We start from the raw sequence: 20,445 nt of genomic DNA on the forward strand, positions 1-20,445 counted from the left end.
CCAATTTGCGTTTCTATTCTGTTCTAGTTAATATTCCGAGCCTCTCCATTGACGTTGCCAAGGGAACATTTCAGCGTAGCAATGCCAGGGTGGAAGCACACAGCTGTAAACGGTCCCACCCTGTTATATCACAGGCACAGGTGTTGTGTTATCTCGCAAAACAACTTGAGTGTACGTGCTGGAGTGAGATTTGTAAAAGTCGAGTCGTTTTCCTCCTCCATGGTTTTTCCTCTCTTGTTAATCTGAGGGTATTATTCCCACTCAGAGGCTTCTTAGTGCTTCCATTTTTCCTCTCTGTTTGCACTCCACTCCCCTCTACCTGATCTCCACTTGCTCACCTTGACTTTCCCTCCCGCGTGTCGATTTCCAGTTCACGCCGCCGCTCCCCCGTCAGTAAACTCGATTACGTAACCGAGGTCGAAACTGCGTCACCGCCGCAAAAATGCAATCACCTCCGTCATAGTGTCTTATTGTTTGCTTCCCTCTGTCTGTCTGTGTGTGTGTGTGTGTGTGTGTGTGTGTGTGTGTGTGTGTGTGTGTGTGTGTGTGTGTCTCATCATGGGTCGCTATCAGGTTACGCGCCTTCCGTGAGCTAATCAGCCTCTCACCAATATGATTAAACTTGATTTCAATGGTGCTATTATATGTCAGGCTGTGCCATCATGGAGCGCTTCACTTTACTTCCACACACACACACACACACACACATCTCATATGCATAGCATTTTATCATACTAACAGGCTGATAAGACGATAACATCATATGAGTATGAGTCAGACGGCGATGTTAAATGGATGCTTTTCATTTTTGGGGTGAACTGCACCTGTTCCTGTGTGTGTGTTTGGGTGCAGTGTTGTGTGTTGTTGTGTCTCTGGACTGCTGTGGTGCTGCGTTGGGACCAGAGGGATTCTCTTCCCTGTTACAGTAACACTCAGGACATCACATCCATCCTCTAAGCTCCAAGCTGCCCGCTGGCAACAACCCGCCATAATAAATGGAGGCTTCACTCCACGGACAGCACAGTTGTGGCTTCTACTGCAGCCTTGTTTTTACTGGGCGGAGGTTAAATAGATAGAAGGAAGACTTGCCGGCGCTCACGTCTGTCTCTCCCCTGTGTGTGCTCTGTTTCCTCGCAGTTACTCGGAGCAGCATTCCTGTGCATCGGCCTGTGGGCATGGGCGGAGAAGGTAAGTGTAAACACATGCACCAAAACACTGCTCAGCACCACTCAGATACCGCCTGATTGCTCCACTGGCATAGCTGAGATTCTTCCACACACTCCTGCTATTACCTCAACTGGACCAAAGTTGATCCAGCAGAGGCCATAGAAACAAGGTCATTGGTGTTTAGGTTGGTCTTTTACCGCGTTCCTGTAGAAATATGTGGCACTTAAACACTTATGAGCTGATCACGGTCTTGATGTACGCGTCTGGGTTGTGCAGCTCGCTCGTGTGCCGCTAGGGTACAAACTGTTATTAAATAAGCAGCTTTAATATATTGTGCATTAAGGCTCCGGCTCAGAATTAGGAGGCATATGGCCAAAATTACAAAATTCCTTTGACTGAGAGAACAGTGAGGAATGCGGCGTGACGGGCTTTAGGACTGAACCGGGGCTTATGCTTCATATTTGCGAAGGAAATGACAGTAACTAGGGCGCTCCTCTGCGGCTCCAAGGTCAGACTCCATCATTGCTCTGGCACGTCTGGCGGAACGTGGCGGCGTTCAGAAAACGTTCTCCCCCCGTCACGTTAACCCCGGCAGTTTGTTCATTAATTAGCCTGAAATTGTAGCAGTTAATTCACTAAATGCCGCACCGGCGTGGAAACATGTCCTGATTAATAAACGTCTGGAACGAAGTGAGAAAATCGGACTGTGCAGGAGCGCCTCGGTGGAACGGCATGAATAATTCAAAAGGATTAGGAGCAATGATGAATTATGGGTACTAAAAAAGCGTGTTGGCGAGTTTAGGTCTCACTGACTGAAGTTGATTAGTTCAAGCCGGCTTTGTTCGGCCAGACGACATCGTTGTTTCAGCAGAACCAGATGAGCTTAAGACAATAGAAGGCCGCGTTCCCTCCGTTCCCTCCGCTCGTCTCTCGGCTCAGCTCAGGTTCAGTCAGACGTTGCGGCGTGTCGTGCTAAAGCCCACATACGCCCTGGCGTGAGATCCAAAACAGGATGTGGAAACCGAGGCAGACGTGAGTGTGAGCGTGAGCGTGAGCGGATGGTATCTGGGGGAACAGGAACAGCAGATAGGAAGGACAAATGTCTGTTTCGTAACATTTCCAAAGACCTCTGACCTCCTGGTCCGCTGGGAGCGCGACACATGTGATAGGCCTGATGGAGGTTCCACAGAGTGTGTGAGGGGGTCGCACCCAGTTAGTTTCAAGGGGCTTTAGAAAGTTTTTGGAACTTCAGGCTTCAGATGTTAAGCCTGCTGTCATGTCTGTCTGTCTGTCTGTCTCCCTTCTCCCCAGGGGGTGCTGTCCAACCTGTCGTCCATCACAGATCTGGGCGGCTTCGACCCGGTCTGGCTCTTCATGGTGGTGGGAGCGGTCATGTTCATCCTGGGCTTTGCCGGCTGCATCGGAGCGCTCAGAGAGAACACCTTATTGCTTAAATTTGTAAGCCGTCTTCTCTTTTTCTCCATTTTAAAACACCATTAACCAAACTCAAAACCCCTCCCCACTCGCCCCCCACACACCCCCAGATCCGGAGCTCACACACCAGCTGAGGCGGCAGCAGCAGATGTCACACTGACTCACCGCAGACGAGTGCGACGGCTCGGCAGCTCGGTGCGAATAGGTGTTATGTCACCGCTCATCCAAGAGCTGTTTGACTGCAGAGTGATGATCACAAAGCACACCATGGCCAAAAGCTAAGGGGTTATTCTGAAGCCCACAGCCCAGGGGCATCATTTTGAGTTTTTTCGACTTCGACCGCATCGATAACAACATGACTGACAGAGACAAACTCGGCCTGCCGCTGGCTGCAATTCTGAGTAGCCATTAACTCCCAGCCCCGTGTCCATTAGCAGCAGTAAGTCAGGCGTCAGAGTGAGGAGCTGATGTGGCTTTTGTGCATTTATCATTAGCCCCATCTCCTCCTACATTTACTGTAAAGGGATGATATAACGGCACCGCTGGGACCGCCGCCTCGCTGCCACACTCGCACTCATCCAATCTGGACCGGGCCTGCAACCTAAACCTGCTCAGGGACGCCGCAACACAGCTCAGCGCTTTATGTGTTGCTCTACAAACAACGCCGGAGACCATGTTTGCTGTGTTTGTTCCTCTTTTCTTTACAGACAGAACCTTCTTGGGTCGACTGCCCAGATAATCTTGATTTAAAAATATCTCATTGTTCCCTGTGTTTGCCTGCGTGTGTGTGTGTGTGTGTGTGTGTGTGTGTGTGTGTGTGTGTGTGTGTGTGTGTGTGTGTGTGTGTGTGTGTGTGTGTGTGTGTGCGCGCGCTTCCATTCCAGTTCTCGGTGTTCCTGGGCTTGATCTTCTTCCTGGAGCTCACAGCGGGGATCCTGGCTTTCGTCTTTAAGGACTGGATCAAAGACCAGCTCAACTTTTTCATCAACAACAACGTCAAAGCCTACCGCGACGACATCGACCTGCAGAATCTCATCGACTTCGCCCAGGAATATGTGAGTTTGCACCGCCCCGGCTACGCTCACACACTTTCTACCCAGAGATGAAGGAATCAGACGATATGGAAGGAATCCCATGATTAATGTAATTGTAATTGCTTTAAGTGATTATCCAATTATAGGAATGATACTGTTTACATAATTGGATCCAGCAATGACATAAAGGAGATTAGATCTGCCGCTGTCTCGCCATCTGAGGCTTCCTATCTGAGGTCCTGCAGTGACTTTAGCTGCCTGGTTGATCTGAGCCGACCTCTAAGAAGCGTCTCAGAGCAGATGAGAGACAGAGAGACAGTAGACGTGTCCATCGGCCTCAGTTAACCTTTTAATCCCTGCTGCCCGTCCTTGTCGTCTCAGTGGTCGTGCTGCGGCGCTCACGGGCCCGACGACTGGAACATGAACATGTACTTCAACTGCACTGACCTCAACCCCAGTAGGGAGCGCTGTGGAGTTCCCTTCTCCTGCTGCCTCAAAGACCCTGCAGTGAGTATAAGGCAGACACTGCAATTGTAATTGTAATGGAATGATTGAACGGCTGCTGAACGTTGTTAGTGACATCAGGATGTCTCACGTCTGTGTTTCCCTTCACAGGAGGACGTTATCAACACTCAATGTGGTTATGATGTCCGGACTCAATTGGTCAGTATCTCCATATCTCTTATCTGTCACTTCCTTCCTTCACATAATGAAGCACCGCCTTTTGTTTTACGCCTCTCTCCAGCGCCTTTAATTAACTTGATTTAATTAACGAAGCCCTCGTACGTAGCCGCAACGCAGGTCTACCGTGCAGCACCGCCGTGCAGCTCAGAGCGCGATGGCACGGCAGAGCCCGTTGATTGGCAGGCGGCTCCTGCCTGCCTGATTAGAATGACACAAAGCTGCTGAGCGCCGCTCGCTCCAGAGGGCGAGTCGCCCCGATACGACGCGCAAACCTGTTTGATGGAAGCGGTGTAAGCGCCTGTGAGGGAGGAGTGCCAATCACGTCTGTCTGTACCGGGCCTGAGCGCTCGTCTCACTCTCTCTGTTTGAACACACTGATTTCTGAACCTCTGACTGTGCTTTTGTTAAATATTCTCACGTGTAAAAGGGGAATTTGTTCATTTCCTTCTCTCTCCCTCTTTAAAACATTCCTCTATTGTACAAAAATAAACATTCTACCTAGAAACGGTTAGCCAGCACAGGAGGAAATGAAGGGTTAAGCAGCACTGGGGCTCGTCTGCTTCGCTTCTTTCCTTAATAACAGATTGTTCTTCTAACGGGGATAATTAGGCTCCAGTTTTAGCCTCCAGAGCAGAGCCGTACTACACTCTGTAATTGGCGACTCAGTGGGTTCTGCCAGTGCGTTCCCTTCTCCTCTGCGTGTGGGTGTGGTGGTTACAAGTCACCTCACTGCAGGCACACAGGCTGCCGTTGCCATGCACACTGCAGTACAGCCAACCACCTGCTACTGACTCACGTCGGGAGTTCGCGCTGTAGCCCGGCGACGGGCGGAAAAACGCGCAAGCGTAGCAGGTTCAGCCGGGGGAGAGGAAGAGCAGGAGACATGTGGAGCGCAGAGGCACAACAAAGGCAGAAGGCTGAAATAGCTTCAGGGGAAGTTCACCGCGGGAACAACACAGCGTTTCCTGCCTTTTTATTGGCCAAGGGCTCTCGTTACCTCCCATTGGTTCAGAGCGAGCTTTCAGGTTTCGTCGCAGGGGAACAAAAGAGTTTGCTCGGTGGACTTGTCTCGCAGCGTAACAAAGAGGGCATTGTGCAAACACCCTGTCTTACCCGCTCCCCCCCCCCCCCCCCCCCCCCCCTCCAGTCTCTCTGCCAGTTCTAAATTACACCTTTTTGTGTCCACGTACATCATCAGCCCATCTGTGGCCTAACAGGAAACAGCTTCTGACGGTCAGCTCGGCCCGGCCCTGACTGAAACACACACACAAACGCTCCGGGCCCGATTCTCTCTCCCCACATATTCAGACACTGACACGCCATCGTCTCTATGTGACTCAACTCTTTCCCAACCTTTGTGCTCTCGGCTGAACGAGGCCGTTTCTCTCTGTCCTGCATTAGTCACAGTCACAGGTCAGGGTCGGGATGTTTTGGTTGACTGCCGCAAAGTCCAACATGAGAACCGATCATTATTATACCATTTCAAACAAACCTGTGTGTGTGTCTGTGTGTGTGTGTGTGTGTCTGTGTGTGTCTGTGTGTGTCTGTGTGTGTGTGTGTGTGTCTGTGTGTGTCTGTGTGTGTCTGTGTGTGTGTGTCTGTGTGTGTGTGTGTGTGTGTCTGTGTGTGTGTCTCTGTGTGTGTGTGTGTGTGTCTGTGTGTGTGTGTGTGTGTGTGTGTGTGTGTGTCTGTGTGTGTCTCTGTGTGTGTCTGTGTGTGTGTGTCTGTGTCTCTGTGTGTGTGTGTGTCTCTGTGTGTGTGTGTGTGTGTCTGTGTGTGTGTGTGTGTCTCTGTGTGTGTGTGTGTGTCTGTGTCTCTGTGTGTGTGTGTGTGTGTGTCTCTGTGTGTGTGTGTCTGTGTGTGTGTGTGTCTCTGTGTGTGTGTGTCTGTGTGTGTGTCTCTGTGTGTGTGTGTGTGTGTCTGTGTGTGTGTCTGTGTGTGTGTGTGTGTGTGTGTGTGTCTGTGTGTGTGTGTGTGTGTGTGTCTGTGTCTCTGTGTGTGTGTGTGTGTGTGTGTGTGTGTGTGTCTGTCTCTGTGTTTCTGTGTGTGTGTGTGTGTGTCTGTGTGTGTCTCTGTGTGTGTGTGTGTGTGTCTGTGTGTGTGTCTGTGTCTCTGTGTGTGTGTGTGTCTCTGTGTGTGTGTGTGTGTGTCTGTGTGTGTGTGTGTGTCTCTGTGTGTGTGTGTGTGTCTGTGTCTCTGTGTGTGTGTGTGTGTGTGTCTCTGTGTGTGTGTGTCTGTGTGTGTGTGTGTCTCTGTGTGTGTGTGTCTGTGTGTGTGTCTCTGTGTGTGTGTGTGTGTGTCTGTGTGTGTGTCTGTGTGTGTGTGTGTGTGTGTGTCTGTGTGTGTGTGTGTGTGTGTGTCTGTGTCTCTGTGTGTGTGTGTGTGTGTGTGTGTGTGTGTGTCTGTCTCTGTGTTTCTGTGTGTGTGTGTGTGTGTGTGTGTGTGTGTGTGTGTGTGTGTGTGTGTGTCTTCTTGTGTGACTCACTTGTTACTCTCTTTCCGTCTCTCTAAAGGAGTTGGACCGTCAGAAGTACATCTACACTAAGGGCTGTGTGGGACAGTTTGAGAAGTGGCTTCAGGACAACCTGATCATTGTTGCTGGAATCTTTGTCGGAGTTGCACTTTTACAGGTGAGGAAGGTTTCGTTTCCGGATTATGTAAACATGTATGCACAGGAGGAGACTTGGCTCAGTCCTGGATTGAGGCGTTAGCCGTCAAATATGGATCAGAGTTTATAGCATCACTGCCATCTAGTGGTGAGAATCAAACATGAATCCTCTCCCTGACACATTTCTGAACCTCGCCCTGACTTCATGTCCCGTCCTCCCTTTCTTAGATATTTGGAATCTGCCTCGCTCAGAACCTGGTGAGCGACGTCAAAGCCGTCAAAGCCAACTGGTGACATGAGGAGCGCTGAGGTGAGGGAGACACACACACCTGCAGAAACACAGCACAGATCCATCCAGCAGAGGAGGAACTCCCCCGAGCCACAGGACACTAAGCTCTGTCTGCTTTGCTACCGAGCTAAGCAGCACACACACACACACGCGCACACACACACACACACACGGATGGACGCGCAGACACAAGGAATTTGCTTTCCTGTTTGTGAGTGACACTTGAATGGGAGGAAATAACCAAAAGGTTCAACAGAAACTATGTTTACCACTGAGCTGGGACTTAACCCAAATATACTTTTGAGTTTCAATTTTTCTTTTTTTGGCCGTTTTTCTCTTTTATTTTTGATCTGTGGACGGTGAATTTCTAGGATTCAGTTGCACAAGGACTCCTGTGAGCTACGAGAATGGAAGCCACGGACACAAAGCCGGCAAACAATAGGGAGGAAACAACTCTTTCTGTTTCTGAGCTGGTGCATTACATCATCATCACGTGACCCTTTATAACCACTGAACGACCCAACGCTGGTTTCTACAAAGCGTGGGGGCTTCAAACGATTTCAGGAGCCACAAAAACCACAAAAAAGACGTTTTTTAAGTGCCATTAATGTGCTTTCTTTCTTTTTCTTCGTCTTCTTCTTCTTTCTGTGGAGATTCTGCACCCTGTACCCAGAATTCCTCAGGGTCCAGCTGCAAATGTACAGTTTATTTTTCTTGCTTCGGGTTAAAAGCGTCCATTTTAGTTGGATGAGCGTCAAGCAGAACATCAGCGCCTACATCCTGTTTGCCCCACGGCCACGATTCTGTCGCTTTACTGAAGGTTGTTGTGTTTGATGCGATGGCCTGGGTAGGACTGTGGGGGGGCGGGGCGGGCGGGGCAGGGGGGAAACGAGGGAGGGGGGGAGGGGGTGATAGTAAAGATTGTTGTTTATCTCTCGGCGCCCCTCAAGCACAGGGGGTCGCTGTTTCCGGGGCCTTTTTACTTGACCTACGTCACCACATTTGTCTTACACACTTCCTGTGTATATTTGTCCATTTGTCCACTTCCATATTGCCTTCATCTCCCTTTACTGCTTCACATCAACAACAACAATCATCACTAAATAGATGTTTGTGTTGTCCGCCGCCCTCACGGAGACCAAATCGTCTTTAACCGGCTCTGCTTTTTTTTGATTTTTATTTTGGAATGCCAACGACAAGAACAAAGCATTTCTCCTCCTCAGCCAAAATGTGAATTTATTGTCCCTTTTGCGTGGGCGGTGCAACTTTGAATGGAACAACAGAAGAAGAGGAACAGGATCTCTTTTATCTGCGCTCCAGTGTGTGATGACGCTCCTTCATCTCTTTCTCTCTTTGCTCGGCTTTTTAAATAGCAAAGTAAATACGTGCTGTTACCTTTGATATTAGCAGAGGAATCAATACGACCCGAATGCTGCTTTGACTTTGAGCGGATTATTGATCGAGGGACCGAGCGGCTCGGCTCTCTCACGCTGGGGAATCCAGCTTTATCAATACCAAGTTTACATGTTGGGTATAAAAGAAACCCTCGGCTAAAGTCTCTCACTCAACTTTGAACAGGAGAAGAACCAGTAGTAGCACCTTTTCATCTTCATCATCATCTTCATCGCCTCACAGAATTTGTGTTTTTTTGGGAGGAGGACCAGATGGAAACAGCTGCGCTCGCACCCATTCATCTTAACCACTATGGTCGTTTGTAGTCGTAGCAGCGGATGGAACGCAGCGAACACACTACACACACACACGCACGCATGCTGAAAGGCCTGTAGCATTACTATTCTGTGAACAAAACACCACAACCTCCCGCACCACCCTCTCTCTCTCTCTCTCTCTCTCTCTCTGTGTGTATCAGAGTTACACACACTTCACATCTCTCTGATCTGAGTGCGTGGCGTCCATACCTGTCAGCCCGGTGTATTTATAGACCTAAACGCAGCAACACCAAACAGCCAGCGCGTCTCAGGCCTGCGTGGTGCGAATGTGCGAGGGGAAAAACGGGGAATGACGCAGCGCACAACGTTTGTGCCGGAGTCAAAGCGAAGGAGTCTCAGCTGGAGCCCAGAGGTTTTCCACACCAGCGGCTCGGCTCGGCACCTGAGAGAAGAGACGGCGTTCATAAATCCTCACCTGGAAGTTTCGCCGCTCAAACAGCCACGACGCCATTTTCCTCTCTCTTCTTTTTTCTGATCCTATTATCCTAATTCTGCGCCTCACCTAATCTTTTAAAAGTGGGTTAGCGCAGATACGCCACGATTAATTAGCTCGACTAATCTTCCGAGTCTTTTTTACGTGCCTAAGCCAGTCCTTAATTGGGAGTGTTTGCTCAGGGTCTTAACCTCCACTTCCCCTGCTTATGCATGCGAGAAGATTCTGCGGCGTGTGTGATAAACCCCAGGCCCGGGCGCCTTTTTATTAATGCCGGTGAGCTGAAGGCGACGTGACTGACACGCTTACACACACACACACACACACATAGACGCTCTCCTGCTTTCACTCCTACAGCCGCACTCTCCTCTTGATCTCGCCCAATAATCAGTCACTTTGGTAATAAGGTCAATAAAGCCATAATTGGAAGCGGTGTGGCAGGATTTTTAATATTCCGACTCGGCAGAGAGGATTTATCAGGGGGTGTTTATTTTTACTGCTTCTGATGATTCTGGTTTTGTATTCCTTTAATGTCAGGGGGGCAAAGCAGCGAGAGAGAACATTGCTAATTATGATTTGTCCTTTATCATAATGGCCTCGCATCGTGAGACGCCCTCTTAATTTCTCTGCTTTCCCTGTGGGCAGTTAAATCATTCCCGAGGAGGAGCCGTATGCATCCCATGAATGTATGAGTGCATCATTATGGACCTTCTGCTCCGCACCGGGGCGGAGAAATCTTTTTTTTTTTTTTTTTTGCAGCCTAATGCACATCGGAAGTGTAATTCAGGAACGTGACTCGTCTCGTTTGTGATGAATTCCCGGTTGTTGTTGTTGTTGTTGTTGTTGTTTGTGGGTTTTTTTACGCGTGTGCGTGTGTTTCACAGAAGCATTCCGTCATAGGTTCAATACCCCTCAGTGAAGTTTATATGCAATCCTACAAGACTTAAATCAGGACAAACAAGCACGTTCAGCAGCTGGAAGCAAAGAGGAGGACCTAAAAGTGGACCTGAAGGGATTTGATCACCTTTAATAATGGATTGGCCAACATTCATTCACTTTCTCCGAATATGCATTAATGAAAGATTGTTCCAGGTCGAGGCTTGGCAAAAATTTGCCTGAACTTAATACATTTCCCAAATATATAAATATATATATATAAAAGAATCTCTCCTGTGCTTTCAAACTATTCTTTAAAATGTGCTCAAGTCTTCTGCTTCTATATTATTATAATGATGATGATGATGATGATGATGATCCCCCCCCACTAAGGTGAGCAGTGCGAAGAACATTCCTACGTCTACCTCATTTGTGTGCAGACTTTGGTCACGTCTAAAGCAGAGAATCACCGTCACTTACACCAGTTTATGAGCACAAACTACAGAGCTGAGAGTCACGGCTCCACGATCAGGACGTGACTGGGATCCAGGCAACCGGACCGGCGGATCGGACTGGAATAAGAAAGCCTTTATCTCTTTCTTTTGTTGAGTTCTACAGTGGGGTTTACATGTTTGCGAGGCTCGTTTGTGATCTGTCGACACGACAAACATGAACCTGACTTTATTTCTTTTTTTTTTATTTTCGCCGTCCATGTATTCTTTTTTAGTCCAGATTTGCCTATTCTGAGTAGCCTTGCAAAGAAATGTTGAAAATGAGTGAAAAAAACTGTGGGACATGGTCTGTTACACTGTATATTGTCTTTCATATATTAAAGCATTAATGATAATGGAGCAGCGTTGTTGTTTGTTTCTTACACGTAAAAGCAGCTTAAGGTTCATTTTATAATATGTCATATTCATACAGATGCAGAATCACACTTTTATAGGATTCCATTCTTGTTTTTGATCGCACCTCATAAGAAAAACTAATAAAAAAGGACAAATGTCAGATTAAAATGCAAATTAAAACATTTATGAAACAGATTGTCTATATTCTTAGCTGTTCTTGGCTGTTGTACAGTTTAGGAGCATAATGGAGGATCTGAGAAATAGTTAAAGAACAAACTGTGAAGTAAATCTGTACTCTAATGTAAATGTGTATCAAACTGCTGTATCTTTGTAATATGTGTTTGTTAAAGTTATACACTTAAAATACTGGACCCAGGTTCACTTCCTTCATTAGAGGCCTCATCTCTCTGATGGGTGAGTCAACCAATAGAGGGAGACAAACTGTGACTCCCTGAGACTGACACACTTCTGCTGTGATGTCATCTTTTAACTCTGTAAGCCACAATAACCACATCTGCTGTAATCACACACACACACACACACACACAAACACACACTGTCAGTCACTGTGTGTGTGTGTGTGTGTGTGTGTGTGTGTGTGTGAGACGCCATTCCATCTCTCCTTTAAGAATGTCAGAGATCAAGCGGAATGACCTGCAGAATTAGAGCAATCTCAGAAATGATCGATCATTTTCCAACCTGCGTCTGAAAGGTAAAACGCTTTCAGCTGTAATCAGGTGTCAGCAGGAAGGAGGAGAGCAGCCGTTGCCTTGACAATGAAAGATTGACATATTGGACACCAGTTTCCATTATAGATGCGGTGGCTACAGGCGGCGGCGGCGGTAAATGATGATTTTTAAACCCGAGAGCCGTCCTCCTGCCTAAAAGATGACGAATAAAGCCGAGTCGTAAATCTGCTCGCGTAAAGCTTCAGGTTTCATGGCTGCTCCTCCTCTTTGCTTGATTTAAAGCAGCCGCCGCCATAAACATGATCCGTCCGATAAATATGAGCGTCCTTGTGCCTGTTATCTGCACAGGAAATGTCATGTATGCAGTCTACTTCCATACATCCCCCCCCATAATAATTCATCAATCCAAAGCAGAACATTTAATATGATGTTGCTGCCAGATACGACTCCCATTTCCTTCATAAGCGAAGTTTAAAAATGTAATCAGCTGATTGCAATCATGCATTTCCAGCACCAGGCACAACTGCTGGCAGCAGATATCTTATTGTGTTTTGCTTCTTAAGAGCAACAAACAGATAAACTGGAGGACAGCGAGGCCTCCTGACCCTGAGCTCCACGCAGCCGATCATTATTCTGCATCTACACACACGTCCGGTCATGTGTGTGCAGTCCAGCGTGATGGCACCGACACTGAAATGGAAACAAGCTTCAGCTTTTCTCTGACCGTGATCATTTCTCTTCCTCTTTACTCCACGTTTGTCCAGCAGGCTAAACAAAGGAGCTGAGATGTTCCTCCTCTTCCTGGCGGTGTTCTCCGTCCAGCACTTCTAAGTGGGATTCCAAGACATTCCCAGACTGGATACACAGTACAATCCCTTCCTCTTGCTCTGTGTCTTGCCCAGCTGGACGTCTCTGTTCACCTGTGGCTCGTATCGGACTCTTGTTTCCTCCACAGAGCCGTCGTTTGCGTCTTTCCTTTATTCCCGGTCTATACACTGTGGCCTGTGTTTGAAAGTGAAGCTGATGAAACTTCAAATCCGCTGCAATTGAACATGAGAAGTGCGTGAATCTTTTAATGCAGTTTTCAAATTAGCTGCTCTTTAATGCCTTTCCCTGTATGATTATAGGTTTGGCTCTCTGTGGAAGACGAGTGTCCTCTTCAACGCTGCTGCCTCTCAATTCTTCTCTTCTCCGCTGATCTCTATCTTTAGACAAGTGTACTTATGAGATGCTGCGGCACGAGGACTCCTGTCAGCTGGGAGAGGGGGAAAAAAGCAGCTGGAGAAGATGTTAACTCTTTATCATTCAGACAGGCGTCACTACAACATGGCAGCGCTGCACCAAACCAAACGAGCAGTCTGATGTACCCAGATTTAAAAGGGGGAAGGCTTTGGATTAGACGTCTGGATCCCTGAGCGCGGCGTGAGGGTCAGAGGTCAGGTGAGAGCGAGATGAGAGAGAGATAACAAACACACTACGCGTTGGGGCCATCTGGGCAGGAAATCAATCCGGCCCCGACAGGCGGTGAGGTAACATCACTTTAGTCACTTTCATCACCTGACCTGCGTGAGCCTAGGACCATAAAGTCATCAACACACAGGACGGAACACTCAGAAAGAGTCGAAAACATACACACACTCTCCCCCTTTGAGCCAGATTTATAAGGGTCTCACCAGGGTCCACCACTCTGCAGAATCTATTAGTGAGGTAACACACTGTGCAATGAATTATGCATATATGAACACACTCCTTTGTTAGACCTGCAATGTTGCAAAAAAATAAAAAACTCTGACAGCAGCTTCTCTTCTAAGTTGGGGGTAAAAGTCTTAATCAGTGCCTGGAGATGAGTTACGCTGGGTGCCACAGAGCTTGTAATTGGCTAATTAAAGTGAAGGTTGGGACCACTTTACGCAGTCCTAAAGAAAATAAATGGCCTCCATTTGTCCCTCTTGCCTGAAGAAGCAACACAGAGCTGATTCCATGATTCCTCTCCTGTTCCTAGTTGCCACCTGCAGGAGGAAGACGCTGTTGCATCTCCAACTTGCGCCAGGATGTCCTTCATGACCCCGAACCCTAACCTTAACCTTTTAAAGCAAAAATTGTATATTTGCAGGGTTTCTCCTCTTCTGGGATGTAGGTGATGTGGTTCTTCCGCGTTCTTCTGAACTTTCTCTCCTTCTTGTGGGAATACCAGCGGGGGAAAACCGACCACATCCTGCTGTCCTCCATGTAGGCGCCATGTAGGCCCAGACGGAGCCGGAGGAGCCGGAGGAGCCGGAGGAGCCGGAGGAGCTGCTACAGAGCGGAAGGCGGGTAAAATAGGATCTGTAAAGTCAAATATAATCTCTGCTCAATAATCTCATTCATACTTTAGATGTTGCACCGTCACATCAACATAAACAAAGTTCCCTCCCGTCCTTTAATCATCAAATCACATCAAGCTTTAACGACACTATCTCATTCAGCGCCTAAACCCCTAAGGATCAAACGGAAACGATGCCCGCAGTTGTTGTTATAATTGGAAACTTTAATGACTGACGCGGCGACAGAAACACACATTGAGAGAGGAAAAGAGCTTTAGGAGCCGGACACAGGGAAGAACCTTCACAGCCCTGCAGACAGGCCGATCAGCCCCCCTGACTCGGACTGCAATTGATTTCACCAATTGGTTCCGCTGGGTGAGCCATCGCCAGCAAACTGTCAAAGGCCTCCATTCAGCCGTGCGTGACGTCATATCTGCGTCAGCTCGCTCGGGGGGGAGGAGGAGGGACAGACATCACATGACGGCACTCAGCGCCTCGTCTTTTCATGTGGTGTGTTAAATGAAGCACTCTTTAGAACAGCGAGGCGGAGGAGAGGCACGAGGGGCCCGCTGACACACGCCGACAACAACACAACACCATGCTTTGAAGTATTCACAGGGAGAGGGGAAAAAAGAGAAATGTTTTGAAGCGAAGTTCCTACGCAGGCGTCTTCGCTATGAGGCGTCCTCTTCCCCCCATTGGCTGTTTTTGTTGTGTGAGAGCGAGCGAGCTAGCCGTAGGACTTTTGTTTTTAACTTTGACTTTTGACCACACGTGATCTGGAGCTGCACACAAACAGGCCGCCGCCCCCCTCAGGCAGGTCACGGCAGACAAAGTCATCAGATGATATCATGAAGCCGAGAGAAGATTTGTGCCATTTGTTGTGGCCTAATGGGCCTGATTGCTTGATGGTCTAATTAAATGACTTTCTGCAATTACCACAGAGCAGTGATTGAATCAGAGCCCAATTTAATTAATGGGCGAGAGGGATTATTGCCAAAGCACAAAACTCGCAGCACTGCTCTTAATCTGCCGGCACCTCAGTCACAGGAGGGCGGCGCGGGGTTAAGTTAAAGGAGAGAGCGGCTCAGACCGGCCGTAACTCAACCCAGAGGCTCCGCTTTAAAGACAGAATCACACAAGAGCTAATTGCATGTCACCCATTTTTAGCTGGAATATTTATCTGTGCTATATACAGTATATTTATAGTGCTTTCAAGGTGTTCGATAAGAGTGTATGAGCCTGTGTGTCTGTGTGTGTGTGTGTGTGAGTGTGTGTGTGTGTGTGTGTGTGTGCAGGATATGGAGGCACGTGTTGGATCTCAAGCAGTTAATAGGAGATGTTGTGTCCTTCTGGGGACAAATTGGCATCTGCAAATTGGTTTCACTGCAACACCATTCATTACAATGTAAACTGGTTAGGGCTTCCATTAGGGCCACAGATTAAGGCAACGCTGGGGCCGAGTCATTGTTTTCAACTCTTAAAAGTCTCCCAAGTCCAGTCCCCAAGTTCTAAACGAACCCTGAAGCTCTCTCCTTTAGTGCTAAGCTGTTGGTTATCCTTTAAAATGTATCTGTGGGACTGATTAGAGATGGAGATGTTACTCGATTAGGGAAAAGGACTCCACCTCTCAAACACAGCTGTAACTAATTATATAAGTCATGGCTGCATTCCATTTAGAGGTGCAAGTGTACTATGAACAGTGGCTCACCGGAGCGCCTAAACGGATCAGAGCCGTCGCTGATGTTCCACCCGCCGCGCTGCTGTGCTGTGACAAGTTCAAAAGTTCACCATGAGAACGATCTGTGCAGTGTCCTAACGTGTCACATGTGCGTCAGTGTGTGCTCCTGTGTGTGTTAGGGTTAGGGGTTAGGAATGTGGATGTAAAGACACGGCAGGTTTGAGCTTGAGGCGCTGGTAGCATGTCACTGAGGACACATCACCTCAGAGAGCCTGACTGACACACAGCAGATGAGTCATAGTGTAGAGCTGCAGTGATGGTGCTTGAACGCATCACGTACTGGAGAGTTTACACAGCCTCGCTACTGTAATGGACTATTAGGACCACTTTGAAAGTCTAAATCTAAAAAATTTGACTTGGAGGACAAAGTCTGCATATTTCATGAAGAATTGATTCTGAATATTTGTGGAATATAGTATGAATTGTTGTTGTGTGAGTTCATCTGGAATTTCCCTGTACTTGATCCCTCATCAGTTCCTTTAATAGACGAACAGTATGATGGCGTCATGTTCCTGCAGTAGCTTGTGTGTTGAGAACATGAAGTTCTAAAGAACTCAGTCGTCTGAAGTGACACTCCAGTGGAGTTATTACCTCCACGAGTACTTCTGATACTTTAACATGCAGCACTTTCCGTGACTTACACACTTTCTGGCTGTACTGTATGCAGCTCCGATCACTGCAACCTTACAAAACAAGACGTCCTGCTTAATCATGTTACTCAGATATATTAGTTACACCCCCGACCCTCTTGAGTTTATCTTCCGCCGTATTGTCACTGGAGGGCAGAGCTATTTAATCACACTGACTCTGATTCTGCTTATAAAGAAGCAAACGGAGCCCGGCGGCGTTCTGAAAGCCCCACAAAGTGAATCCATCTGTTTTGTGTACAATGAACGCTCCAAATGGTGCAGGGGGGCATGAAGAAGCACGCACAGTCCACACAAAGACACATGAACGTCCTCCCTTGTGGATGAATAGTGTCCTCTGATGCCCCCGAGGAAGCCGGAGCCCTTTTGATTTGAAGTTTGTGGAAACATTTTCGTATCTAAAACCTGAGCTGTAGGTTTGCGTGCTGCTGTCTGGTCTGCATGAACTCTCTGACCTGTCGGGGAAAGCTCACGTCAGTCACAAATCTTCATCTCTGCAGGCACTTTGCTGCAGGAACACGCTCAACTTGCCAAGACCGGTACGGTACGCAGTTAACTATCTATATAAATGATGAAGTGCTCTCCACCTGAACATATCAGACTTTGTCATGTCATTACTGTTAGCCGTATTTATTCTTTCAAAACTTCAGAGCAGATTTGTGCGCCGCCGCCGTGAGCGTTTGCACTTATTATACTGGTCTGCTGATTTTTGCTGCCAGGACTCGTCTCCTGACTTTTATTGCCTCTTCAACCCTGAGCCAACAGATGAACACACACACTCCCTGAAGCATCATCACTCGCACAGCTCCTTCTCTCAAGTCCGAGTCCGCCGCCACTTCCTTTACTCAGCAAAGTCCTTAAGGTCCTGATCCTGAGCCACTACTGCAGAGTGAACACGGTGTTAAACAGGCAAAGAAAGCATTGTGATGTGGGTGCTGCCTTCATGTGCAGGTTCAGACCTCTGATTAGAGCAAATCAATAGGACAGACGTTTGATTTTCACGAGGGGACTCACAGAATGCCGCTCTGTGTGCTCTGCCACACTACAGAGCGATTTACTCTGGAAAGAAGACGACAGATGAAAATGATCTGCTGGCCCTGTGTGTCGCTCCGTGTGATGGTGTTTGCCCACACAACTCAATCTCCAGGCAGGGGCCCCCGCACAGGTCTGCTTCATCCATGAAATCGTCCATGTCCGGTGTTTCCGTGGGGGGCGCCGGTCGCTCCGGTTCAATTCTGTTAGCAGCAGGAGCAACCTCAGCTAACTCCCGCAGGGTGGAGATGACAGAGTTATCAGGTGTGTGTGTTTGTGTGAGTGTGTGTGTGTGTGTGTGTGTGTGTGTGTTTCCATTTGAGGGGGGCACTGCTGTCTAGGGGCACAGCCCGGTGAAATACGCCGCTAACACCTGTGAAGCTAAAGATGGCAAAAAGATAAATAACCTTTCAGCTTTATTTGCATTCATTCTCTGCCCGGGTAGCTGTGGGTAGCTGTGACTGAAATGCTAATGCTGCATAATCCTGGGAAGCTGGTGTCAGGCTACCACGTTCCCTCATTCATTAACGCCCGTTAGCAGCCTTGTTTAGCATTTAGCGCTTAATGAAGCGTTACTGCGCCATTTCTTCATTTGCATGCGGGGTAAACTGTGCATTAAACATGACAACATGCAGGAATGAAGACCTGAGCCGGTCCTAAGTAATGCTTTAAAGTCTGTTTGATCAAGAAATCTGAGCCCAATCTGCTTTTTATGAAGTTTATATAAAGGTTAAGTTTGTCTGTTTGATCTCTCATATATTCCACACACACCCCACATCACACACACACATCCATTTTGCTCTTACAGCGGCTGAAATCAGTGTAAAGTGCAGCTGTTAAATATGCAGCTGCTCACCAATATGTCAGTAATGTTGTGCTAACTGCTACGCTAATAAACGTCATGAATCTGAGTGCAGATCATATTTTAATGCCCAAAGAGTCTTCAGACCATTTTAGTTGCTCTTGAAGTTTGCTATTTGCAGCTCCTTCAGTTTGACCTTCACCTATCCAAAGTTTGGGATCGATACCTAACTTTGTTCTCACGGTGTAGCAATAGAAAAATACAAAAACATCTGCAAACACCAGCACGGAACTTTGAGGCCTGTGTGTGTTCTCTGGCTGCCAGCACACACACATACACACACACACCGTCCACAGCCTCAGCGGGATCTGTCTTAGCAAGACAAACACCCCATACCTGCACCGATGCGTCCGGCTGTGCGTATGAAAGCGTAAAAGTGTTTTTCATCGCTGAAATTGAATGTCCAAATCGATGTCCAGACTTAGTTTTGATACGGCTGAGAGTTGTCATATCACATTAAGATGGATGCCCTGTGGGGGGTGTGTGTGTTGCCAGGGAGCGTGATGAGGAAGATCCCTGCCTCCAGCAGCAGCTAATCAATATGCCCCCTCGGACGCTCTCTCTCCTTTTCAGCCTGAGCACCACTTTTATACTCTGCTGACACAGTTCAATTAAACCTGCGCCGCGAAGAAAGAAAGGCCGCCTTCAGTCGAACGTGCTCCCGTTTCAGTACACTCAAGCACTTCTCCCGTATTTAATCTGCATCTCACACCTTCCTTAACACAGACTCTAGGAACAAGTAGGTCTAAGCCGCATCAAATCAGATCAAATCCTCCGCCACTGGCTTCTGTAAGTACTTTGGCGTCTAAGCGTCCTGAACACCGATCACACCTACAGTGCAGCGCCGTGGCATCCTGTCATCGCTCAGCGCCGCTCAGACAGACAGAACAAGTGTGGAAGTGATTAGACTGAGGTGCCTCCGGGTTGTACATAGACGCCTGATCAATATTCAATCTGGGTTATTTCACCCCACATTACCGTCGTGCTCAGGGCCGCTCCTGACTGCAGGGCCGCTCCCTGCTCATTGAGACCAGCAATCACTTAATCACAGAATGTAACTAGATTCACTACGTCGATACGTGCCTGTTAGCTGATGTGTTTAATACATGTGGAGATGTTTTCGGGCGGAGCTTTGGTTGCGCAATGACGGGTCGGGAAACTCGGGATATGAAACTAATCCTGTTTCCTGATATTTTGAGATGAATGAATGGATGGAATTGTTTTGGATGGTTTGCTATGATTTTATTTGATTACAACAGCAGGAAGCAGAAAGATATTTTGGCGAGGTTCACGGTCTCAGAAAAGTTGAAACCAGCATAGTTGGCCAGACATCCGGTCTAGGCAATGGGCGGTCCCAAAATCTACTCCCGGCTTGTGATTAATACGTGTCAGTGTCAGTGGCGTGGGCGTGACACCGTGAGCTGAGTGGGCTTCAGGAGCAGCTGTAAGCGAGCCCGTCCGCTCCGTGACTGATGCCTTTCTCTGCTTCCTCGCACACTATTTTGATTATTTTTGCAAATTAGGCGGTAAATATTCGGCAAACTGGGAAATGATGCAGCATTGCAGAGAATTGCAGCATTTTATTGGATTTGCTTAAAAAACGCCGGAGGGACTGTCCGCTGCAGAAGCCTTCATAAGAGAGACCTCAGTACATCTATATTGATCCCCAAGTCATGTGAGAGATGCACAAATAAGTCTTTCAACACATCGTATAGTTTTTTTTTCCCAGAGCGCGTATAGACGAGGACAGACAAGCCGGCTTTGTGACCGAGCGTTCATGCGGCCCAGAGGAATGTGTTTATTAGTACAGAGCTGGTGGTCATTTTATATCTGAGCAGAGAGTGTGACTCAGGCCTTCATCTTTATGAGCAGAGTTCAATGCACAAACGTCTTCCTGAGCTGAACACTGATGCAGCAGGAGTGAACAAAACCTTCCTGTATGTGTTTTCAGTCCTAAATATGACTCAACTAGGTGGTGAAAGTATCAGAAACACTCCACGGTCCTGTGTTCCCCCACCGAACACCCACACAGGTGTTTTCTGTTGCTTTGTTTGAACCTTTTCTTCTC

At 47.9% G+C, this 20,445-nt stretch overlaps 1 protein-coding gene across 1 annotated transcript in view; it reads left to right on the forward strand.

The window, feature by feature from the left end:
- The window catches only part of tspan17 (tetraspanin 17), a 13,210-nt gene extending 5,434 nt beyond the window's left edge, over positions 1 to 7,776 (forward strand). Inside the window, exons 2-8 of the mRNA XM_076162722.1 lie at positions 1,138 to 1,188; positions 2,479 to 2,625; positions 3,486 to 3,656; positions 4,017 to 4,142; positions 4,251 to 4,298; positions 6,833 to 6,949; positions 7,156 to 7,776. Of these exons, the coding sequence (XP_076018837.1) occupies positions 1,138 to 1,188; positions 2,479 to 2,625; positions 3,486 to 3,656; positions 4,017 to 4,142; positions 4,251 to 4,298; positions 6,833 to 6,949; positions 7,156 to 7,221 (726 nt within the window). The 3' untranslated portion in view covers positions 7,222 to 7,776. The remainder of the gene's footprint in view (positions 1 to 1,137; positions 1,189 to 2,478; positions 2,626 to 3,485; positions 3,657 to 4,016; positions 4,143 to 4,250; positions 4,299 to 6,832; positions 6,950 to 7,155) is intronic.
- The last annotated feature ends 12,669 nt before the right edge of the window (positions 7,777 to 20,445 follow it).

The sequence above is a fragment of the Genypterus blacodes genome, unplaced genomic scaffold (assembly GCF_046128005.1).
Source record: "Genypterus blacodes isolate CSIRO-AG114 ecotype Tasmania unplaced genomic scaffold, CSIRO-AGI_Gbla_v1 ptg000128l_1, whole genome shotgun sequence".
Classification (NCBI taxonomy): Eukaryota; Metazoa; Chordata; class Actinopteri; order Ophidiiformes; family Ophidiidae; genus Genypterus; species Genypterus blacodes.